This window comes from Strongylocentrotus purpuratus, unplaced genomic scaffold (genome assembly GCF_000002235.5).
Source record: "Strongylocentrotus purpuratus isolate Spur 01 unplaced genomic scaffold, Spur_5.0 spur5_scaffold_21, whole genome shotgun sequence".
Lineage (NCBI taxonomy): Eukaryota > Metazoa > Echinodermata > Echinoidea > Camarodonta > Strongylocentrotidae > Strongylocentrotus > Strongylocentrotus purpuratus.
In genome coordinates this window covers 4,410,198-4,436,697 of record NW_022145607.1, presented here as the reverse complement: position 1 = coordinate 4,436,697, position 26,500 = coordinate 4,410,198, and the positions used below count along the sequence as shown (strand labels likewise).

At 35.8% G+C, this 26,500-nt stretch overlaps 1 protein-coding gene across 2 annotated transcripts in view; it reads right to left on the bottom strand.

Annotated features, from left to right (window-relative positions):
* The window catches only part of LOC105445770, a 72,805-nt gene extending 48,054 nt beyond the window's left edge, over positions 1–24,751 (bottom strand). For both annotated transcript variants that reach the window (XM_030995298.1, XM_030995300.1), the window contains exons 1-13: positions 24,597–24,751; positions 18,219–18,380; positions 11,893–12,024; positions 10,224–10,358; positions 9,055–9,159; positions 8,693–8,823; positions 7,440–7,626; positions 6,237–6,269; positions 4,673–5,004; positions 3,921–4,065; positions 2,959–3,185; positions 1,782–1,931; positions 1,103–1,247 (exon numbers count right to left, since the gene is read on the bottom strand). In XM_030995298.1, the coding sequence (XP_030851158.1) occupies positions 1,103–1,247; positions 1,782–1,931; positions 2,959–3,185; positions 3,921–4,065; positions 4,673–5,004; positions 6,237–6,269; positions 7,440–7,626; positions 8,693–8,823; positions 9,055–9,159; positions 10,224–10,358; positions 11,893–12,024; positions 18,219–18,380; positions 24,597–24,657 (1,945 nt within the window). In that variant the 5' untranslated portion in view covers positions 24,658–24,751. The remainder of the gene's footprint in view (positions 1–1,102; positions 1,248–1,781; positions 1,932–2,958; positions 3,186–3,920; positions 4,066–4,672; positions 5,005–6,236; positions 6,270–7,439; positions 7,627–8,692; positions 8,824–9,054; positions 9,160–10,223; positions 10,359–11,892; positions 12,025–18,218; positions 18,381–24,596) is intronic.
* Positions 24,752–26,500: the final 1,749 nt, after the last annotated feature.

Below are 26,500 nucleotides of genomic sequence, written 5' to 3'. Positions count from 1 at the left end.
TTTATTTAGGTTCTCTGTCAATTTTATCATGAATCCTTATTTTATAGCACATTGTATTAAAAAATCTGACCTTTCTTGCTCTTTTAGAATATTAAATGAGCGGTGTTTTACTTCCTGTTTTTAATACAAAGTCATTTTCACTTCTTATATTGTATCATTATTCTATTCATTCATTATGGAAACATTTTTTATATCTATTTGTATTTTTACAAAGCAGAGCAACATGAAAGATCAGTTTTTATCGTAATTTATTTCATATTATTAGTCTTACTTGCGTTATCATTGTGTTTTGTTATTATGCTTTATCTATTTAATTGTTGTCTTTTTCTTCCTACTGTTATTGTATAATTTTGTTTTGTGAAATTTGTATATATGTGTTTTTGTAATGAGACAGAGCCTTATGGCTTTAATCTAAATGAGATATTCTGTATAAATGTGTGAAATAAATACATAATTTGTTATTATTATTATTACGATATCTTCTTTATTTTCTTTCTGTGATGTATGCATACACCACAATTGAAAACAAAATGACCATGATTGCGTTTATGACTCAATATAGAATAAAAATGGAAAACAGGTTCAATAATAATTCATACGTTTATTAAAGAAAAACAAGAACGATTGGAAGATCTCAAATAAAGGTTCAAAGATGGCAAAAGGCTTAAAGGTTCATCAGAGTCTAATGAAAAGTGAATATATATTACCTGAGTAATTACAATAGCCCCTTCACCCATGAGTTATTCTTATTGTATTGTATTGTATTGTATTAATTAAGTCTTATTTTGAACGTATTTTCACCCAGGTTGTAGAGTAATCATGTACTTTTAAGAATGCTACCAGTTGCCTGATGAATGCTCGCAAGGCGTGAAACTCGGAGTAGCAAACATGTTCCATTAGTCTGCCTTATTCAATATATATTTCTGCTCTGCCTATTATAGGCATTGAACACTGTACGGAAGGATAGAGCAAAGCTAATATTATCTATAAACATGTATATAAACACAACTTTCGCTTTTATTTCTCTCAAGTTATCTCTCTTAAATAAAATCTCACCCATTGTATGACTATGACAATATGAAAGATGGAATATTGAACTTACGTCTGTCTTTACATCCAATAAGTTCAAACCGAAGACACACTCCGATGTGGCTATACAGAACGACAAGTTGAATGACTTGGGCCACTGTGGGCTTCTCCAAGCTATTACGAACCACCGTGTTGTTATCATTGTTTGCTAAAAAGATCTGGAAATTAAGAATGAATAGGAAAGTTATGCTTTATCAATACACCATTGATTTTATCTATCTATCTAGCTAGAATACATATCTACCTATCTATCTATCCTTCCATCTATATGTCTGTCTTTCTTTTTGTATGTTTGTCTATCTATCGACTTATGTATCTTGCTATCTACCTATCTATCTTTTTACCTGTCTATCTATCTAACTGTCTACCGCCCTAATCTATATACACATCAATTTCAGTCATCTGTATTTTTTCCAAACATAGGTAAATTCATGCTACTTGAAATCTCTATAACGAACGTCTTTAATATTGTAATAAACTTTTACTCTGAGTAAACATTATGTATTATAATGTTATAATAATGTTGCAGTATGCATTGTCCTACGCAAATTCATCTGGTATCCAGTTAGTCTAATTCCATTTGATAAATAGTCTACTATTAGTGATTTTTGGTTGTAGCCTAACGTGGCCTTTCTCCTGATGGTACTTAGACCCGAATATTATACTTCATGCCTTGTAGGAGTGCTTCTTACCTTAGTTTCATTACCAACCATGTATGGTCTGAGCTGATGTCCCTCCCCCTCAGCATGTTCTGAGTAGCGCAGGCTGTAAGCTGTAACCCATCGCTTTCCGCAACCCTGGGTCAGGACTTCCTTGATCAAATATTTCCTTTTCAAGTCAACCTAGCGCATGGAGAGAAATCAGGAGATAACACCACATTAAGATTCGAGATCCAAATTTATCTTTGACATGAGGAAACATCAAATTGAATAGATCACATTTATTCAAATTTTATGCACACCTCTTCAACAATGGGCCATTTTCGTATTATAACCAAATGTATGCATATCCTTAGCAAAGGGCCTCGATACGAATTATTTCATTCACCTGTTACGAATAAATGTATCTCAATAGTCAGAATTCAAATTGCATATATTATGTGTTGCTTGGTAAGAGAAACATTATGTTTGTCCTACCAAGGAGTTTTAAGAGCTGGAGTCCCAACTGGCAACAAATTATTCCAAGCAGCTGCCGTTCTCTAAGGTTGCACAATAGAATCTACAGGTGTTCTGTTACCTTTGATGTCCGAGGTTCGAAGCCGTTAATATCATTGGAAAGCTTGAGTAGTGATTTTTTTTTCACAAAGAAATATAGTTAATATTTCTTTTTTTATTTTGAATAACAAGAGAAAAATCGAACAGATGATAAAATATGAATACAAAAACCTAATAAATATTGTGTCAAGAAATGTGCATACATTGTATAAAAGCAGTTTTAATTTGTGAAAATAGTAACATTTTACAATCCTAAAACCTGCAATTTGACACTTTTCCGATTACTTCCGGCTCACGAAAATAAAAAGGAAATTTGTTCTTGTACACATATGCCCAGTCGAGTAATTTTTGTTAATATTTTAGGAAATTTTGCTCCATTTCCATTCGTTTGCCTCCTGTAAAAGTAAGCACTGTGTACTGCTCGTATTATCAGACGAGTGGTAGCGAAAAGTAATTGTCATTACAAAAGCATATTTCCCTTTGAAAGTGGCCCGTTAGTTTGCAGCTAGGCAGGAATCTTATGTCTACCCGTATCTGCAAGAAAGATCCAGTTCAGCACATACCTGACAAATTTTCTCCTGGCGGCATCAAAGATGGTACAAAGGGAATGAGCTAGAAATGACTCCATCTCTTAAAACTCCTTGATGGAACTAACCTGAATCCATTCTTTGACCTCTGGTAGAGAAGACGCGTCATAGTCGGAGATGCGACCACCAGGCGTATGGACAGACGTAGGCATCCATCCACTACCGTCTCTCTGCTGACCGTATGGACGTAGTCTGGACATGGCTGGGGCGTTGAGGGCGTCATTCAAACTCGATGACGCTTCGATTTGACTGTCGTGTATTTGCCCATTTTGCATGCCGAGTGTAAAATCACAATCTTAAGAACACAAGAAAATGTGATGAAATGGATAAATATATAAATATTGATATAAATATAGGCCCATATATAACTGATATATGTCGACCAATTCCAACGAAAAGAGGCCAATATCAATAAAGTGACATATTATGTACCAATAAACAGTGGCTGACATCGCAAAAACCTTTTTGCGCTTTATCATTATGACCTAACAATACAAACTGATAAATAATCGTAATCAAAATATTTTGTTTAAAATTCGGAAAAACAATGTGAGTAAAAGGAACAACCGATTATCTGTGCCGCAAACTGTATTAATGGTGTCAAGGAATCTCCCCCCCCCCCCCCCCCTCCTTCCAGCTTACCACTGTGAATATATGCTTGCAATATCGAAAGCCATTACCTCATCACATAAGTCGTGACGTTATGGGTCTCGGAAATAAAACAAATATAATACTAATACGGTTAGAAAACAATCATGTATTCCCTGCAGTATGCCTATCATGATAAGTTGATAATAAAACGTTTTCTTGTACAAATCTATAATAGATTAGTTCTAAATGAAATGCATGGAATTTATTTTCTTCATAACTTAATGCCCCATTTTAAATTGCTTTATGTGATATAGCCCATACTTTGATGAAACATGAAACATAAAAAGGGATATCTTGGATTTGGATCAATATGATATAAAACATGGAAATCACATTCATGTCTGTGAATAAAACATGAATAATTCTGATTTCAGCTTACCATCGTCTCGACATCCAAGGACCTCGAGTCTGAGTGAGATGTTTTTATGTTTCTCATAAGGCATGACGCGGAGCTGAGCGGCACGGATCGGTGGATCGAAGTACACCGGATGCTCACAGTGAGGCTCTCCATTCGCTCGAAATAGCTAGTGTATGTATGGAAGAGGGACAGAGGGATAGGGAGAGTGAGTGGGAAAGAAAGACACAAAGAAAGAAAGAGAGAGACAGGGAGTGGGAGAGGGGGAGAGACAGAGACATACAGACAGACAAAGATAGAGACAGAGTGGTGGAGAGAGTGAGTGGGGGTGAGAAAGAAGGAAAGAAATGAGAATTTTTAGGCGTCAAATGCTGAAGGCGCACTTGTGGCAAAAAATGAAATAGCCTCTGAATTATTGAATAAACATTTCCAATATAATTTTAGCGTGAAATGAAATATGGTGGTTACTTGTTATCAAATTTTACCGAAATGTTGAGGTACAGAGTATAATAACAAATGATACTATATCGCGAACAGACGTTCCTTAAACGGATATCGAATTTCCAGTTCTGAAACAATATTGGTCACTCAAATAAAGTGACCGCACCATTTTGTCATGAAAACCTAACCGATCAGATAAACAGATGACAAATTGCCACCTCGCTGCTAGAATGGCATAAGACGGTTGTCTTAACATTGGTATTATCATTTTTTAATTCCCGGGGAGGGGGGGGGTGTTCGAGCAGGCCCCTTGCATACACCTTTCGAATACTTACTACATCAGTGATTTCAAGACCAAGGCTAAAATCCATAATGAACCACCACGCGCTTTGCACGCTGTCATCATTCCGATATAGTACGTAGAAGTTCTCGACGAACGCGCCGTCGTCGACGCCTTCGCCCTGGACGATGAGACCTGTGAAGATCATCCTGGAAGGGAAGATGACGTCGATGAACGGCTGCTGATCATTGAGGGCGGGCATCCATGATGAATGATTCCCGATGCGAGCAAAGTGAGGCATATGATCGTCATCAAGGTAGGATGAGGCTCGTATCTGAGCATCGCTGATCTCACCGAAGGCCATGCCCAGAGGCAACGAACACAGGTCTAGACAGAGTTATCAAAGATCGTGATGAAATGAAATGAACAAAATTCAATAATCAGTGATAATCATAATTTGGTTTTCATTTGATAATTTCATTAACATTCTATAAATATCTAATACTTTTTTAAAGAGATTTAATCACATTTGATCACAAAAATCACATTTAAAGAAACTGTTATTCGATCATACATGTATTTGTTTCCATTCTTCCTGTCATTTCTGAGATGTTTTACATGTTTAAAAGTGATCATTCACAGGCATGTTTACTTAATGCAGAAAAGACACACAGAATTATCGACGTACTGTTAATCGATTTGAACGTCACTTTATCTCTCTTTTTGAAATATTGACAGAGTAGGACAGTGCAAAATTTGTATTTGCAGAAAGAAGATACTAATATTTGTTGTGATTACACGCAAAGTGAATTCAGGGAAAGTAAAAATTTGAGTGAAAAAAGTCTATGCCCTACACCAATTATCATCAAGTTATACGAAGCATCTACACAATAGATAATTTATGATCTTATTGATTGAGCAACAAAAAGTGTTGCTCAAAGGGCGTTAAACTGTATTGACAAATCATGTTTGGTTTCTGAAAACAACTACATTTTTAGGATGGACGTTCTTACTTTAATACTCAGCAAGTTAGACAAAGTAAAATGTCAGTTTCAATATTAATCTAAATTTACTTCCCTTACAAAAAAGACAAATATTAAAATAAGTTGATAAATCATTTGCGTACAAATAAAGAAAGCAACAACATACTGTTTCGTAGAGAAATGAATACTTGCAAAATCAATGTTAAATATATTGGACGTCTTGTCGCCGTTAATGCAATGTAGCTCATGCAGTTGGCATAATGTTTCTTATTTATTTTCATGAAATGACTGAGACAATATGATGTATTCTCGATTGATAAAGTTTATATATTTTCAGGACTTTATTGATAAATCTTATTATGATCAATCATATAAAATGTGATTACGATACTCATTTTTATAAACAAAATTTCGTGCAAAAACATGAATTTGAATCTAAATTCATAAGCGCTTGTTCTTAAAAAAAAAAAGAGAATTTGAAACGACAGTCTAAGTGAAACAACAGAAAGGAACTGAGATAGCAAAATGAGACAATGTCATGTTGACGCCAAATGAAATGAAACGTTTAAAAGACATCGCACATCTTGATAAACTTCATAAGGCACACGAGGGAAAGAAAACTACATGGCATCTTACCTGGGAACGAGGTTGGCTCGAAAGCATCACATACTGAAAGCATTGTTAAAATAATTGATAGATATGAGATGTGTTAGTCATTGTAGTTACGTAAATACGTTTCGTGTTATTTATTTTTATTTTACATGCATATGGCGAGAGATAATACACATTCCTAAGATACAACAAGAAGGCACCATTGACGCGTGTACGATTGAACATGTTAAACTTGATATGTGAGACCACAGTCAACTCCAAATCACACACCAGCCAACCCTCTTTAATATTACACGAAATATCATTAAAATCATTATAATAAGCGCAAGCCAACACCTATTTAAACCTCAAATATCTCTTATTATATCATGCATCAAACATGTATTGGCTTTTGATTGGTTTAGAGCTCGTCATGTGATCAGAAATATTCCATCTATTTTAAGGTTGCTTTGAAAAAGCACTATATGAGAGTACTATTTGTGGGTACTATTTGGGAGTTGAAATTTGAATTGATTTTTTTTTAAATCTTAATTTAATGAAAACAAAATATTTTTAATCTTTTTTGATAAAAATTGACATTTTATTATATTCTAAATTTATATTTTTCCCCAAAAATAGGATTACAAAAAAAAAATTAAATACATTTTTGATGCAGGATATAAAACAAATATACCATGCCTTCTATTCGAGGTACTGGTTAAAACTATGGGTCTCGGTGACTCCCAAATACCATTTGCTACGGGGCTGCGCCCCTCAGCAAATAGTACTATATAGGAGTCACTTCTTGCGCATAGTTTTAACCAGAATCTCTGAAACAGTGTATATTTGTATACTACTTGAGAAGCTAGACGGGAAAACCCCTAATGGTTAATGAAACGATGACTAAGGAAAATAATCATATTCATTCGCGGGTGTCGTTTCATTGCTGTTGATATTATTAGCTGTCATTTATAGTTTTTATTTTCCTTCTTCTTCTTCTTTTTCTTCTTTTTCTTCGTCTTTCTTCTTTTTATTCGTAATCCACCCTATTAAGATCATAGTATTCCATTCATTATTATAATTACTATTATTATTATGATTACTACCACATCTACTACTCCTCCTCCTAATACTACTACTACTACTACTACTACTACTACTACTACTACTACTACTACTACCACTACTACTACTAATCACTTTATTTATTATCATAATTTACTATTAGCATTAATCGTGTGAACTTACTTGCTTCCGTCCTCGTGAAGAGATCAAACTGTTGATCCACAATGGGTTCTTTATAGTTATCCAAATGATAGACCGTCACATTGGTCCATATACATAATGAGCTCGCATCATGCGCGTCCGTCACTACAATGCTGATGTATTTCAAGAACTCGTTGAATATAAACGAACGGCATTTGAAAGACGTCTCCTATAAATATGGAAATAGCGACAGGTAGTACAATCTTGTTATATTTTGTCACATTATACCCCCAATTTCACGGAGGGGGTGAGGGGGGGAGGGGTAGCACAATCTTGTTACATGTTGATAGGGTAATACAATCTTGTTACACTTTGTCGCATTAAACCCAAAATCTCACGTCCTCCTAAATCGTCACCCCTACTGGGTGGTATTCGTTCTCGTACTTCTGGTAGCATATTAATGAGCATTATATTGAGAGTCATTTATTAACCGTCGAGAAGAAGTTTGTTCCGTCAGAATATTCGTACCTAAATATAATGGAAACTTGATTTCTTATGGTGATCCGCAGGCATCAGTTGATGATCTCTTTCTTTCTTTTTTGTTGTTGTAATTCTTATTATTTTATTCTTTATATTATATGATATATATATATTCATTTATTTATTTATTTATAATCTTTTGTCAGGGTAGCCCATTCACCAATAAGTAGTGGTTTTCCACGGGCCCTGAATAAACATGAACAATTTACATCAAAAAGCATATCGTTTATACAGAACAGTTAAAGATGAAGTTGAGTTCTGGTCATGCGATTGCATTGTGAAAGTAACGGTGTGGAACCGACCAGAAAAGGTTGATCATCTAGCATGTGTGTATTGCAAGGTTCTGGAATCATCAAAATGATAAGAAATTTTGCCAAGTCTTGGTAAAGTTACAAACACTTGCACAGAAAGATGTATATGGGACTACACGAACACGTGGAGTAAAAAGCCGGCCCCCAATTTTTTACGATTTTACATGCATATTTAGAATATGAAAGCATTCGAAGAGCCATGCTTTTCAGGGAACATGTCTTAACTGATGTTCTTCCACACTTGCATAATAAGAATGAGTAATGCTCACAAATTATTTTTCACCTCTTCCCAGAACTCAACCTTCTCTTTAAAATAAAATTCCAAAGTACTGTTAGAAAGATATGACACAGCATATTCATTATATATTATTGATGTTATACTCTTTGACGTTTCCTTTCCAATGAAGCACTGAAACAAGACATCAATACACACAACATGTTTACCTCGAGACACAGGCGGGCGCACTTCTCCACGGTGACGATATCACTTCCTTTGTACTCGTTGTATGGCCACAGTCGGTAATTAATGGTCGTACTCATAGTACGAGTGAAGTTAGCTAAAGAATTATCTTGACCTGTAGATTCACAGAGAGAGAGAGAGAGAGAGAGAGAGAGAGAGAGAGAGAAAGAGTATCTATTTCCATTTGTTCTCCATTATAATGAGCGTTTAAACAAAAATAAATACAGATTTTGAGTGGATGGCGCGTGAAATCCTAAAAATATATGGATTCCTACATAACTCTCATAAAACATATTAGAATTGTTTTTCTAAAATAATCATGAATTTCTGTCAAGCCTATACTTACATTGTGGTATAGGACAGTAGTCCCATGATATCGAGCTCTCATCATAGAAGTAACACCATGGCCTCTCCTGAGAGTCAGGGTTTCGACAAAAGTTCTGAGAAAGTCCTGACAAATGAGAAGGATAGAATAAAAGCATCTTAATAAAGCCTCAAATTATGAATAAAATATTTGACCAGGTATGTGCTCATGGCTGTAGTAAGATAATTTTTATACAATCGATCTTTAATAAATGAATCGCTGAAGGCTCTTCTTGACATACTATCTGACATGTCTAATTTACTTATGACTTCTAAAACAGACTTCAATATTCGGAATTCGGGGGCATCAAATTAAATGTACCCCGTTCCCATCATCCTCACTATCCTATGAGCTTGTTTTTGAAGATTATGATAAAAGCGTGCAGATGCCAACATACATTCATGTCAAGTACAGGTGCCTCGGGAAATTCGATAAAGCAGAAACTAAATTGAAATGAGATTGACTTTTGATTTTACTTGTGCATTTCACTTTCTAAATAATAGTGTAGTTATCAATAGTCATTATGAGACAGAATGAGCAGTGAACGAAGAGAAAACCTGATTGGTTGAGTGGAATGTCGTATACAATACGGCATATACCAAGAAAAAAACAAGTTACTGAGGTAATATCATATTTTTGCTTATCTTCATGATTCATATTACTATTATAGGATTCAGTTCTAAAACATACCTAAAAGGTTTTCTATCCCGCGTAATGGGGCAGTATACCCGCTACATATTGCCAGTACACGTCTAAGGAAAGCGTATGAACCAAAAACATCGAGGCTGTCCTAGAGCTAAACAAGTTCTGAAGGTTTCGTAAAACTAATTATATCATGCTACATCTACATATCATTAAAAGTAATGCATTGATTACGAAAAAGCTACGGTACCGGAATTTCTGAAAGTCAGAGTGGTTACATTATCCACAATATACAGTAGTACGTTTTTCATTTCAAAATTAATAATGCAAAGGAGAAGAATAAAAACCCATGTTTTTCTTAGAATTCACTTGTATGGATGAAGCATGTTTAAGAACTGAACTATTCAATATCATGAATACGAGGACGGGCATGTTTTAAAAATCGTTACAAAAACAGAAATGCTATCACCTGAAATATATGTTATTGAACGCGCTGCATGCGTTCTTACCATCGTTCGGGTGAGTGGATGGGTTGACTGGTTGTTCATTCATATCCTGCCACGGTAGACATCGATGACCAGTCTCTGTGAACATAGCCATGTCTCGATACTCACTCCCATTACCGACCATGCAGCCAGCATGAGCTACAGGGAATGAGTTATTAACAAAAGAACTTGAATGGTAAAATTGTCAAAGTTAATCATTTTATAACGGGTATCTACAGTCATTCCAATACCAACCATACAACGTGCATGTTGTTCAAGATGTCGTATTCCCAAGCCAACTTGAATAAAAAGTGGAATAGGATTCTCAATGATAATAATAAAACAAATCGTAATAGGTATATACTTTTGGAAGTTATGTTTGTGGTATTAAAGTATGACGCTAACCCAGCTGTAAGCATTCAAATATTCTTTTATCTGCCAGATAGTGACCTAGCCCCTCCCACTTCCGAGGTTTAATAGAGAAGTGGAAGGGCACTTGCCCCTATAATGGCAACGAAAAAGGAGGACGATCGAAAGAAAGATACAGGGATAAAAAAGAAACAAACAAAGAGAAGACCCTTTCATCATAAAACCTAGTGCAATATTTACGCTTAAAAGCACTAAAACAAACAGAGGGGACCACTCCCATCCAGATCGTTCCTGCATTCTATCCTTCCATCATAGTTCGCCTGTCCTTTATTTTATTATTATATTATTATAGAGTATATACCATTGCTACCAAGATTATTTATTACACCTCATTTAGTACACGAGTTTTGTTTACAAAGAAGAGCGATCTTTTCCACTTTGATATTGAGTCGCTCAGAGAAGCGGGTAAGATTGATTTCCAACCACAATGACCAGTAAAAGTTATATTTAGGTTACATCCTTCAGAAATAATATGATTTACGAATTATCAGAGTATGGTATTTCCAGTATCTCCCACATCACTTTAATTTTCTTTTTTATTGATTAATGTTTCGTGGTGATTTTCCACTTTCCCACCTTTTTGTGATCGTGAAAGAAACACAATACATTTGTATACCTCACTAGCAGTCCAACATCTATGGATTTTTATATTCATTCCCCATTCACGGCATTTTAGAGCGAAATTTAATACTTCCATTGAGGATGGAAGAAGGGAATTCACACTCCATTTCAATTGAGAAAATTTTAGAGCCCACCGCACACTACAGGATCCAACGACGAACCGATTTGGAAGAATTTGGTGTAGCATTATTTTGTTACTAACATTGAAACATGGGGGGGGGGGCTTAATATAAAGCATGATAAGTATATCATATATCATGAGCAGATTTTTTTTGCTCATTATACAGATTATTAGGAGGGGGAGGGGGAGTTCTGCAGAAATAATTTTTAAAGCGTAAGAGTATTAGCCGATCCTACCAAAACATTTAAGGAATAGTAAATTTATCGGTTGAACGCTCGGGTATAATAAGTCAATCATAGACACCGCAATTATATTATTTCTTTATATTCCTTCAAAGTAATTCAAATTGTAATCTTCCCCTTAAAAGTCGGACATGCCGTGAGCATCGAGCCCATTATTACCTCGACTCAGAAAGGGGAGGGGGGACACAACCCGATTCAATCTAACCTTTGAAAAAAACATCGTTAAAGTAGGTAAATTTGTAGAGTCCCTTCTAATTTTTATAATCTTGTCTTATCTTACCATCACAAGGCGGGATGTTACAGTTGATGAAGTACGTCACATTGTGTTCTTCTTGGTTAATAACACATTGTGGAGTCGTTGCGTCTGGCCTCAAGAAACGACAAAAATTCTCCTCGAGATCCAATGCAGCAACTGAAGATAGAATCATGAAAAAGAAATAAATCAGATTAGCAAGTAATGTTGCATTGTTGAGAAAGGGAAAGGACGTCGAAAGTTGAAATAAAAACATTTTATACGAGAAAATGATTTAAAACATCGGAGTAGTCCATGGATAACATAACTACTTTTCTGTGATTTCATAATTCCAGTTTTGTACCTATGTCATGGAGTTTGATTTAAAATGAATTTGCTATCCATGTACGCGACCTTTCGTAAAGTCATTTTTCTGCAATTGCTAGTAGCACTTAAATAGCAAAACGCAGGATAGAACAGAGGTCGTCAATTTCGGAAGCTGCAGAACATATCTATTCCATTATGATGTTCCTTATAAAGCTCTGCGAATGCTTGGAAACTCTTTTGTAAATCCCTTGATGGGCCAAAAGAAATTGCGAGCAATAACGCGAGAAACGGATGTTAGCTTTCCTATTTTTGTCTTACCTAAATGGAATAAAATGGATTTTGATGGAACAATCCTAATTCGTGTCCACGCATGTCCATTTACAATCTCTCTCCCTTTGTTCGGCAATATGAGACTGATATGTGAACATAGAGCTTTGGACGGCTAAGTTTAAATCTATTTCGATATAAAGCACTCTGATAAACAACTGGTGTTATTTTAAGTCAAGGGGTAATATTGATTAAGCTAAATAAAACCATGAATGTGTTAACTTTCTTTTGAAATTATTTAGATCATTGGTATGCACAATACTTAAAAAGAAAGAAAGGTTTTTTTTTCTTGCATTTTCATTATGATTGGTTAGAATTATGTCGTTTGGAATCTAAAGTTAGAGAGAGAGAGAGAGAGAGAGAGAGAGAGAAAGTTAGAGAGAGAGAGAGAGAGAGAGAGTGAGAGAGAGAGAGAGAGAGAGAGAGAGAGAGGAGAGAGAGAGAGAGGGGGGGGGGGGGGGAGGGGAAGGGGTAGAAATGTACTTGAAAATAAGGTGATTCGACGCCGCCTACCGTATCCTGCCTCATAAGATGATGCCCCATGGTGCCGATACCCCCTCAATGGCTGGACCCACTCTACGCCACATGATGATCCTATATCCTTCTTGGTGAACAGCCCCCTCCCCCCCCCCCCCACACTCCGAGAACGGAGGGACCGCATCCGTGTTCCCAAAATCTCCGGCTCATAACAAAATAAAAAGGTCTACCCGTATTGACTTTACACACAGGACTTATGCTAAAGGGGAGGGGTGCTGGGGACACGCATAATATGCATACCCTAAATAACATTGAGTTGGGGGGGGGGGGGGTGAACAGTTTGCTGTTAACATTGACCAAGAACCACACCTGAGATTCATGGATATTGGCATAACTGCCCCCTACCACCACCCCTACACCTAGTTTACCAGCTCAGGGACTATAGGTTAATCTACTTGCAGCAAGTGACGGCAGAGGTTTATAGAATAACGAAGTGGAATGAATTCACTCTCTTTCTCCCTCTCGGGGAAAATTGGAAGGGAGACTGTACTTTCACGCTTCCAGGAAATGAAATCTGTTATCTATTTGACGCGCATGACTGTAGTTCATAATGCCGGTCAAAATGATGGAACGAATAAGGCAGTTTTACGAGAGGATTTCTCCATTATGCACAATGAAAAGGTTCCAGATGTTAACGATTAATTATATAATCGAGATATTTAATATAGGTATGTAAGATATCCTGTGCTTATTATATGAATATTCATGAAATACAGTAATTCATTTGATGTGCGTGTACAGTTTTGCAGAACGGGAGTAATAAAGGCCAAGAAACAATTGTACATTTCGAGTTACTTTCCTTAAGTGTATGAGTGTTTGTTTTGCGTTTATGTCGTATGGGTGTGGTCGTCGAAGCAGGTATATACATGTATATGCACAGCATCAGTATAAAGGCATGAAGAAAGTAATCACTTGAAAAAAAAAGTGTTTATTGTCTGCGGTGCTCATTTAAAAAATAGCTTCCTATTACCATAGGTATTCGTGGAATATAATCATACAGTCCAATTTCCTGCAATCCCGCATAACGTAAGTACGTGTAGAATTGAAAAGTATCACACCTCATTCTCTGATGGGAATACAAATCGAGGTAAGTGTTTTTTACTACTAAATTATTTATTCCCCTCGTAAATTTGATGTTTTTTATGTTATTTTTCTTATTTATTCAATTCAATTCAATTTAATGTACTTCCGCTTTGAAAAATGTTTACAACTCAATAACATATACATATGAATAATAGTGGCGGGTTCATGAAAAACAATAATTGGCTTATTGAAAATGACCCCTTAACAAGTATACGCATAACACATTGTAAGAAAATATCAAAAATTATATAAAACAGGAAAAACATAACAAAAACATCAAAATTAAAAATGTAAAATAATTGATAAGGAAGAAAAAAAAAGGAAACGTCAACAAAATATTCATCATTTATGTGTTCAAGAGGTGTTGTTTAAATAATCGTTTGAACTGTTCATGGTCTTACTATTCTTGAGATTAGGTGGGAGGTTATTCCAAATAAATGGTCCGTTGTAAAAATTGAATTCTGAATTATTGATAGGGTGGACATTTTGGGCATTTCTAGTATGAATGGAACAATGCAAAGTAAAATAATCATCATAAATCTTTGGAAGAAACTTATTAGACAGTTGAAACATGCAAATTGCAGTATTTAAAGGGATCCGGTAACTTTGTCTCAGATTCTGAAACAAAATTCTGGATTTAGCTCATGATGCAATGATAATTTTAAACCTTTAGGTCAGTCAGGAGCCCCATGACTTTTACAAGCCGATCGCCTGTCTGATTATCAAGATATTTATGATTGGAATTACAAATTTTGAAAACCGTTCATCTGACGGTTTTCATAACTCTACAGTCTATTGGGGAAAACGAGTATGGTAAAACCGGTCACTCAAAGGTTTTTTACTTTTTTGAGGCACTTCTTGATCATTTTGAAGCGCAATTTTTTTTTAGGGCTTCAATATTACACCATATCACAGACACTGATAACACTTCGGGCCGTGTATCTCAGATTTAACATTGTTAAACGATCCCTTTAAGGTTAATAAATCATGGATAGGTAGGATTTGCTTTAAAAAAATGATGGTTGAGTGTGAGACAGAAAAAGAGTGTGTAATAAGGTGAATCCCACGCATCCGTAATTTTTAAATTCGTTCAATATTTCTTTTAGAAGTGAAACCCCAAACAATATTACAATAATTTAAATGAGAAGAAATCAGGGCATGGTATAACATTTTTTTAAACAGTCTGAGGTAAGAAAGTTAATCTGAATAAGACACTAATATTTTTAGATACATTTTTATCAATGAAAGGTGAACTGTTGTATTAGGGTCTTTGTTAAATACTTGTAAGTATAAGCTTTAATATGTGATATCCTCAAGACAAATAAATAGGGACAAATCAATTTCTCATATACTTAACCAAATAAATCATAACTTGGTTAAGAGTATGAATTAGTTAGTTGTATACGGTATGTCTCAAAAAGGAATATGTGATGAACGTGTATAGAGATAATGAAAGTTTACAGTTTAATCTATTCGATATATGGGGAAGACATTCTGTCCAAATAGCTCTTACATGAATCATTGGAAACGGCAAGCTTAATCTGCTAAAAGCAAAGGACCTGCCTCAAATATCCACGTTAATCGAATTAAAGGGAAGGATAATCGTGAGAGAAAAATGTCTTGGTTTTTTTTACTGAGCATCCTCATGTTGGTAAATGCTTTCTTGATAATTCATCGTCACTGAAACAAAATAAATGGAAATTCTCGTTCCTGAGATATTACCATAATTATTAAAAACTGACGCGTATAATTCGCTTCATGAATTTTCTTTGTGAGAGTAATGATGGCACTTCGTGTAGGTCTGCATACAGATGGAAGGATAAAAACCCAAGGTAAGAAGAAATACCAAACCGCATTTGTAAAGAGGAAAGACGGGATAGAGAAGGGGCTTTCGATGATGTTGTTATGGAGACGGCTATGTTTCTCTACACAAATCTGTGAGTCGGACGTAATGTACAGAAATTCGCGTTCAGGTAGAAAATTCGTTGCGGTATGAACATTTTCCCCTTCACATTTCTTCCTCTAAACACCTTTAATGCGCGGGTGATAAAACATTATTAGATGATTGATGTATATCTATGTTATGTCTTTAAAATCACGTCAACGAAGTCGACAGCGTATTCCCGACTTTATTTATCTCATCATGGATTCTGTGCGTCATCTTCCCGTCGAAAATAATAAACAATATTCATCCATTATGCTTATTCTAATTTCCTCTTTCGGCAAGACGGGTGGCAGGACAGAGACCAGGGTAATGAAATAATGGATATTTTACATCAACTATTCACTCGCCGCGTATTAATGTGTTATCTATCTGGTGGCATATAAACGTAATTCATGAGCCCGCAAAAACAGCTGCTATCGATCCCATTCTTAGCTTACAAACCACAAACATATAAGTAGATAATATTTACGTCATATTGTCTTTGTAAGTTCATTTTGAAAAACAATGATATAAACGGTATATTAAGAATGAGTTTCTGGGAAAACGTTCTTTTTGACTTACTTGTATTGACTCCAGAGTTGCAAATCGATTGCTTTACCATGTAGAAGTTTTAGATTTTCACAAGATTAAGTTTAAACACCTGTTTATAGCATAGGAACGGTTAAATGACACACAATCTGAGAATTTATTCGATTATTGCACATTTTGTGAGATCAAACTGAAGATTTCCAGTCGATATTGCTGTTAATTCATTTCTGACGGTTTATAAATAAGTGTAAATTTATACAAGTTTTGTTGGAAACTTGACAGCTCCCAAAACTTCTGCCATAAGCTTACATACCATGCTATTCGTTAGAATCGTAGACTACAGACGTTATTTTTCACATGTTTTGGTGCATGCGCTCAGAAAAGAAGGACGCATGTAAATGTTTTCGACCACCGCTACACATAAAAACCACTAATTGAGTTAGGGTTGTCAAATCTTCCGCATTCATGGGTAAAACCAGAGAATCCAAAAACATTCATCAATACAAATCAGCGCTCTGGCATTGATTCAGTATGTATTTGACGAACGGAGAAAAAAAAGGGGAAAATGACAAGGAAATTTTTCTTTCGAGAAGGTAAATTTCCTTATTTTTTTCTTCTAAATTCTTCCAGGGGTAAAAATAGATGACTGAAAAGAATAAGTCAACATCGATGAAGGTAATACGAACAAGTAGTTCAGTTATGGTGAAGTGTATATGGTATAAATCTTTATGTAAAAATAGCACTGAGTAAAAACGGTGTCGACATAATAGCAAACCGGTTTTTATCCTCTAGTCACATCACCGAACCGACACAAAAACCGATCGATAATCTGGTCATTCGAGATACTAATTTTGTTTTAATTCGGTCTGTTGTCAGTCTGGTGTTGGTCTCATCGCTGCGATTGGCGGTATTGAATGGATTCTCGCCGGGTAAGATTCAACTATGCGCGCATTATACGAAATGGCGACTGGCTGGAATGCTTCCCATTTAAGTTGAAAAAAGTGCACCATAATCAGTGCGATACCCAGTCACATTACAAAACCGACTCCAAACCGATAATTGACACCATCCAGATAATGTACTTGTTTTCTTTCGGTCTACTGTCGATCCGGTGTCGGGCTCGCAGATGTGACTGGGGTGTATGACAAGGGTAATACGTATATGCCCCTATATACTGCGATGTGGTCGTATGCTTGTAACAGGAAAGGTGCTGTATAATTATGGGTCCGTATTCTCAAAAAGACAATTAGACCCGACCTAACTTACTACACTTATGTATTGCAGACAACGTGCCAATCCTAAAGTTCTGCAGAAATCAATGCAATTATGTAACAAATAAAAGTAATATAATTATCATGACTATGCTATGAAAATGAAACAAAACAGGTTTGCAGAGACAAGTTTTTGTATATTCATATAACTTCAGAATTTTGACGATTGATACAGGATGAAAAGGTTGACTCAAACTAGAAACTTTTGGGAAGGGTTTAACTAAAGTTAAGCGACTTTCGAAAAAACATATCATTATTCTAATCATTTGTGTTATTTCGTGATATTACTCTTAACCAGTATACATTTACTATAAAATAATTAAAAAAACGTGGGGTATTTAGATTCTCATACTCACTATCATCGGTGGTCATCTGCCAGAAATCAGAGAAAAGAGAATCCGAAACATCACTCCAGTTCATACAGGAGTAACATGGTCCAAAGTCTGGTATACAGGCGGTAGATCCGTTCCCTTTATAAGACTTCACCTCCGCAGCTGCATTATAGCAATCCCATTTACCTAAAATAAAATAAAATATCAATTGATTGAATGAACTATTGTTAATACGTGTATGTATCAAATCAACTTCTTGAATATCAATGGTAATCAAACAATACGCAATCAAATATTGCATCAATATTTGAAATTGATTATTATTTTGTTTTGGTCTGTGTGTGAATACTTATTCAACGTGATTTGTATTGACCAGCAATGTAAGTTAACCAATACGCAATCAAATATCGCATCAATATTTGAAATTGATTATTATTTTGTTTTGGTCTGTGTGTGAATACTTATTCAACGTGATTTATATTGACTAGCAATTTAAGTTAATCAATGTGCAGTCAAAAAGAACATTAGTGTATCAAACTAATTTCTCTCGTGAATACTTATCAACATGAAATCAAATTGCCATCAAATTATGCTTATCAGTATACAATCAAATACGACATTAATTTGATATATTGACTTCTGTTGCGACTGCTTAATCAACATACAATCAAATTGGCCATCATTTTATTCAGTCAAATAGGACATCAGTGTATATAAAGGACATCTTTCGTGAAGACCTATCAATCAATATACAATAAGATATGGCACTGATATATCACATTTTCATTCGTCAATACTAAGCAGTATGCAATAAAAAGAGCCGGAAAAAATTATTTAAAATAAAAAAAATTACATTTCTTCTGGGCAATCCTTATCAAAATACAATCAAATAGGACATCAATATACCGAATTGACTTTCGGGAATGGTTATCAATATAAGCTATGCATTATAAATCAATGTATATAACTTATTTTCGAGATTACTCATTAGTCTTTATATGTATCTTTCAGAAATAATAAAGCGGATACTTCGAATATACATGCAGTGTATAAAAGCATGGGACTCAAGAATACACAGAGCAAAATAATAGTAGTCATTTATATCTTTTAAAATCATAATCTCAATATAGCCTACTCCATATCAAGATGTTTTCTTGTTATTTAAAAAGCTCATAAAACATATAATAAGTATATGATATCTGTGACGTAGAACTTCGAATCGAAAGTAATGAATGACTAGAATGAAAATGAATTACTACATTTTAGAGGTAAGGAGTGAAAATGGGATTCGTGGAATTGGAAATGAGTGAGTGGACATGATGTAATGTCTGAATGATATCTATGTTTATTGTATTCAATAAAACTCCAATTTTGTCTCGCCATTATCGACTAAATGTTCATCAGGACGGTACTATTGATCTGCTATCACGGTGAATTATTTGAAAAGGAATCTCTTTTATATCACGACTCCAATTTAGCTAGGATTGAGAAAGGCCGTTCCCAAATGATGGCTCGGCGGGAATGCTTTCTCCAATTCCGCATCGTCAATCGAGCAAAGTTCCACTGCAAAAATACGAGGGAAAGCATGTTACTGCCATTGACAACAACAAAACCTAACACATGTACTTGTACCTATCTTTGAATGTGTTCTCATGGAATCATAAGGCATCGTTTAACATTTTTTTCTGTGATGCATGGCCCTACGTGTTATAACTATTTGTGATATCGAAGCCCTAAACAAATTGCACTTAAAAAAAGTAAAAATCTTTGAGTGGCCGGTTTTACCATACTCATCCCCCATAGACTGTAGTGTTATAAAACCCGTTAGGAAAACGGTTTTTGAAATTTCGATTTCTAATCATAAATATCTTGATAATCACACAGGCGTTCGGCTTGTAAAAGTCATGTGGTTCCTGACTGACCTAAAGGTTTATGATTATCATTGCAAGATGAGCTAAATCCAGTATTTTATTTTCAAAATCTGAGACAAAGATACCCAATCACTTTAAGCCGTAGGCTACTGACTCCTCTCAGTCCCATAGGCTTGGTTCCCGTAGGCAATGATTTATATATCAGATATAATTTAAATATCTGACTGAAATGATCGAAATTTTCTTCCCATCTAAGTTGGCATTCATTCACATGACGATGATTAAACTTCCATTTTACGAGATGAAAAAGAAGCGAAACTACGAATGCAAAACCACTGCGCAGTTTGCCAGCTTGAATGATTTCTTCATTGTAGCAAACCGGGAAGACAGCAGCCAGAGTCTAACTCTCTCGGGTCATGGGGATGCATTGCTGGCTGTAACCATGGCAACATGAAAACATCCGGAAAGGTGATGAGATGGAAACTGAGTGAGAATGCATCTATTCATGAATACGATATCGAAACACTGCACTAACACACAGAAAATAACTTGGCATCGACTTCGCTGCTTACATCTTGTTTCATTATCATACAAGATGGGATAATTTTCTAGAACCTTATACAAAAGTGGTGTCACATAATCAGAGATGCCGTGCTTTATTTCCTCACTCAAATTACATTGGTATTGATGATTAAGTAACATCTGTTTAGATTTTTCTCTTATTTATCATAGCGGAAGAGAAAAGACAGCTTGAGGATAATAATCTATAACTTTCCTAAAATGAGATATTGGATACTCCAAATGACTGTCGACATCCCAAGTCCCTACAAATATAATTCCTTCATTTTGACGAGCGGAATATCTGATTATGAAATGAGAGAACCTGGACATACCGGGTGACATCCTTCTACAGGTCCTAACCATTCATTTATATGGGTTAATAGAGGTCCTGTCAGTCACTCTCAATTCATCATGTTACCTATCTACCATTCTTCAGTTTCGGGTATATTTTACTCAGATCGAAGAATGCATTCTTGAATGTGTCCTACTTCTTGAAGAGGTCCAATAAGTCGAGTATAGGACAGTGAAGTACTAGAGTGTGTTCATACGGTCTTTCAAGTCCGACTTTGAACCCAGGTATTAAAGCCACACTGTAGCTACTTGCTCCCTTTATATAAAATACAATGCCTAAGCGGTGACCGCTGGTCCCCATGATCCTCTTTTTCTTATGTTAATTGAGAGCTGAGTTGATGGAATAACCACCTGTTGGTAACCTTGCAGGGTGGTCTAATTACTCCTGGTCAAACTAGTACATACAGGCTTTAAGGACGCTTTACGATACGAATGGTGTGATATCTTACGCCATATTCGTAATCACTATAAGATGTCTGACATTGTATGGACAGCAAATCGCGATGACATTTCGCTTTCCATACGCCGTGAAATGCCTCGATGTAACAACGCGCCGTGATATTGTGGTTATTTCAAAAAAATTGAAGAATTTCAATCATATCGATAGGCAGTCACAGACAAGAGTACCACATTTTCACTAATATCCATTATTAAAGGGCCACTCTAACCAAAACGGGCTAAAAATGAAAAAAATGATATGTAGAAATAAATTTTTTTTCCCGAACATGACAATGATTTTTCTTAGAGATCATCAATAATTCTGGAATCTTCCTTTTAAAATGACGACTCAGAACGCGCAGAAAAAAGCCTCTCCGGTGAAAAGGAGGGTGATTTAGGCATTAAATGTCTTTAAAATGGCAAGCTATGATATTGATTGGAGAAAAAAAGACATTTATCCGAACAAATAATATGCACTTGATAATCCCAGAACGTTTTCTGGCAATTTCGTCATTCCTAATTATGAAATCATGAAATTATCAAATCGGACATGCTCGCAATGACGTCAAATGCGTCATCAAGCCACGTGACCGTATTACCTTTTTTCGAGGGGCGTAGCTCAGCAAGCGTGAGAACTGTAAAAAAATGGATGACTATTATCATTTTTTGGTCAATTTAGAGATTTCCTGAAAAATCAGAGGCTGGAATACTAATAAGTAGAGGTGTATTCATGTTTTGAAAGGCTATGTTAGTTGGGTTAGAGTGGCCCTTTAAGGGTATCTAGCGATATCTTCACGGCATTTTAATTTTAAAATGATCAACACTAAAGTGTGAAAAACAAAAGTTTTATCGACGTCGCAATTACGATTACTGTTCTACGTCACTGAGTAACAGTTATTTCAATATAGCTCTTTTCCTTTACAGAGCACCACGTTTCTCAGGTACTCTATAATTTATTCCAGCAATTAAGAACAACGTTTAATTGCTCAATAACATTAAATGATCAAAACAAGCGTTTGCAGTTTCAGTCGGCGTTTGACATTTTAGTTTACGTGATGGTTTTACTCCAAAGAAGTGAAAGAAGTCCATAATGTTTGTTGGCTGCTTTTTAGATTTCACAATGCAGAGCAACATGTAACCACATTCTTGAAGTGCATTTCCCTTACTAGACCTCAATGATTACCTTTAATGCCCCAAATCATATTCCCATTTCAAGGCCGTAGATATTATAATAAAAGGGGAACATGAAGTTGACGATCCATAGTTAGGGGGCACTTTGAATGTTAATTAAGCGTAATAATGGATGAACGAGCGACCTCCGTTTTCATGTTTACTGGACCAATGTCTCTTCAACTCTGTTTTAATGAATTTCACGGCTTGGTACTAATTGCAATAAATTCCAACGTTTGTTGAAGATCTATGTTTTGCATTTTCATAATGAGTAAAAGACAATTAGATAAGTTAAATCATATTAACATCCAAAATCATATTCGAAATGTTGGTCTAACATGATTGCAGCCTTACAGATAGCGACAGAGATAGAGGGGCAAAGCGAGAGGAGAGAAGAAAGAGACATGCGGAGGACGATGGGGGAGGTAGAGAGATAGAGAGAGAGAGAGAGGGAGAGAGAACGAGAGAGAAAGGGAGGGGGAATCGGGAAAGTGGAAGTGAGCGAAAAGGGAGAGAGAGAGATGGGAGAGAGAGAGATGGGAGATGGAGAGAGGGAAGAATGGGACGGGGTGAAAGAGGAAAAGTTTCAGACAACCTAAAGTTTTATTACCAATTTAATATTAATGCCCGAAATTTGCTAATCTAGGATCGTTATACCTAGTAAAAAAAAACATCACCCCGTTTGAGAGTCCATGTAACCACGATCATGGCAAAATTGAAGGGTCTGCGTTTTAATGTGTATCGATACAACGACTCCTAGTATCTCCTATATACATACTTTCTCGAATGTAGTCTGTACTTGTATGTTTTTAACAAAAAAGATCACACTTAAGACCTATACAAAGGATAGAAAGAGAGGGATAGACAGAGAGAGTGTGAGAGAGAGAGAGAGAGAGAGAGAGAGAGAGAGAGAGAGTGAGAGAGAGAGAGGGAGAGGGAGAGAGAAAGAGAGAGAGAGGGGAGAGAGAGTGGGAGAGAGGGGGGGGGGGTGAGAGTGGGAGTTGAAATGTGAATAAGCCGCCGTCATTGCGGCCTTTAAAACAAAATCGTAAAGAAGATATTGCAAATCTCCACGTCTGATACTTAACAATATTTAATTGATTAGATCATATTCATAACATAATCGAATAACCATAAACATTTTTATCATACACGATTATATCGAAAAATTTGCAACCTAATTAATTCGATTGAAAGCCAGAAACGCAGGATAATGAGAGAAAGAAGGTGTGAGAGAAAGAGAGGTTTTAAGAACATGCCAAATTGAAGCAGGAAGATGGCGACGCATTGAAATAGAGAAATAAGTTCCAGGCATTTTTATTTTTGTTCTTAATCTGTACATCTGGCCCTCTGAGCCCGGCTCAATCGATCATGTTAGCCTGGAAATGAGTCGTGATGTAGGTCATTCATTTAAAACAGGAAACGAGATTTATTCAGGAGAAAAATAGCCCGGAGGAATACTCATTACAGCTGGATTAAAGTCGTACTGACAGCAAATCCAATAAAACGAGATAACATCTTCGTATGTCTTCATCGGGAATCATCTATGGACGTGCATTGATGAATAATATTCAAAGGAGAACTGATGTACACCTCGCCTCGGTATAACTCGGTCAACAGGTCGTACGTGTTTGACTGTTGTCAAACGAAGATTAAATATGGGATATCTCTTTCGACAATTCTTTGATAGAGCAAACTTTCTTCACCGATAGGTTGGTTTAACTTGATTCCAAAGGGGGGTGTTTAATCGATGATATGAAATGAGGCTGAAAAGTATTTCGGAGTCGGAGCAGGATTGCTTAGGGTTGACTTTTTTCAAAGACATATCTTTAACTTTTTAAGATTAAATAAATCTTGATTGTCATGTTATGTAAACCACAGAGGCATAACAATCACCAGTTCCTTGCTCAAAGGAATTACAACTATACAAACGACCAGTAAGATTTATTTTTTGTATAAGATTACAAATTTTGAACAGTATTTTTTTCCCCTAAAAAATGTGTATACAAACCTTGGACTATTCCAAGGCAGAATGCTACCAGAAGTAGACAACGGAGAGCTCGGGATAACATTGGTACTGCCTGATAATGAGCAGCGTCTGCGGCAAACAAGTCCAATTAGTATATCCACCGTTAGACTATCTTCAGCACTATCAGTTCATCATGGTAGCTGAAAAGAGACAACAAAGAAATAAGATGTTAAGTTCCAATATCGCATGAGAATTTCGAGCAGTTTGAAATGTATATACTTTTGCACGATTCAGCCCTTTGAATCATGATAATAAAGGTAAAGATCACTTCTGGTCATGCGATTGCATTGTGAAAGAAACGTGTTGGAATCGATCAGAAAAGGTTGATCATCTAGCATATAAGTTTTGGTGTGTACTGCAATGTTCTGGAATCATCAAAATGATAAGAAATTTGGCCCAGTCTTGGTTAAGTTACAAGCACTGTACACAGAAAGATGTAAATGGGACTACGCGACACGTGCGCGATATCTATCCGGTCCGGATAGATATAATGATTTACCAAATATATCAATTAGAAGGCGGTTTCCGGGCAAAATTTGTATCATCACGTATTAGTCAAAACATATTTTTTTAACATGATTGGTAATAAGAGCTTCCGTTTCATTCTTTAGAGGGGGGCGTCTACAAAACTGGTCTATACCTTTAATCTTTTCAGTAAAAATAGTCCAATCGCATTTTAAAGATCATACCGCGCGTCAAATGTAAACTCCTGGCATCTTTCCATTTTACTTCCTGACTTTGTTTGCGTACTCATTTTCTTTCTTGAGCGCCATCTAAAGTCTGATGATTCGAGTCAAGACTGTCGGTTTAGAGTGTACCGGTGATGAAACGTTCACAAATATTAGCTTTGGCATGAAATCATACGTGAAAAATTGGCTCGAAATGAAAAATTAGAGCTAGCAGGAAATTGGCGATGTGCTGATAACAAAGAAAAATGCACTGAAACGCCGAAAGTAATCTGACTAGGCTACATGATCACATGAAATGGAAAATGTGTTGAGGAAAAGTCGCTCAGATCATCATGAGCATGATGTTGCTCACGTGTTAAAAGGCTAATATTGCCTCTCTTGATTGCATGTTCTCTGTCATTCTCTCTCTCTCTCTCTCTCTCTCTTTCACTTTCTCCTTCTCTTTCTTTCCTTTATAATCATTTACATAAAAAGTTATTGTAATATATTTGTGTAGCTGTGGTTAGTATACTATTTTGATCTGTGGTGCAGAGGCGGATCAAGTAATTCATAAAAGGGTATATTCCGTAAAAATGTCTTACAAAACAAGGTTTAAACAATAAAGGGGATGTTATAAACATCACTTTTCGGGTATACTTGTATCTCTGATTCAAAAGAGCGAACAAAAATACAATTAGTCTGGGCAAGTTTGGGGGTAGTTTACTTAATGTACGGACCGGTTGCCCCCCCCCCCCCCCCCCCCCCCCCCCCAACCCAGCCATTGCGTGATTGAGTTTTGTGATGTAATTTTGTGTCTAACATGCATGGACTTTGTTTATTCCATTGAATCCTCACATTTGCAAAGACATGCCCTTAGAAAAATGAAGCAGTTGTTTAATAAGTAACTGTTAAGTCGCTGTTAATGATACCATTGACATAATTTTTGTCTTCAAATATATCACAAACATTCTAAAAGTCGAAGAATCTTCAACAACAGTGAAACTGCAGTGTTAAAAAAATATTTAATTTTTCTCTATCAGTTGACAAAGATCATGCATATTAGCGTACCCATAGGAGTTTTTCAGGTTAGTATTTGTGCTCTACATAAAGCATACACTGTACATATACAGTGCGTCCCAGAAAAAACGAAACTGAGAACTATCGATGTGCTATCATAATTTAATCACAATTATAATTAATAAATGACACACATTTGTA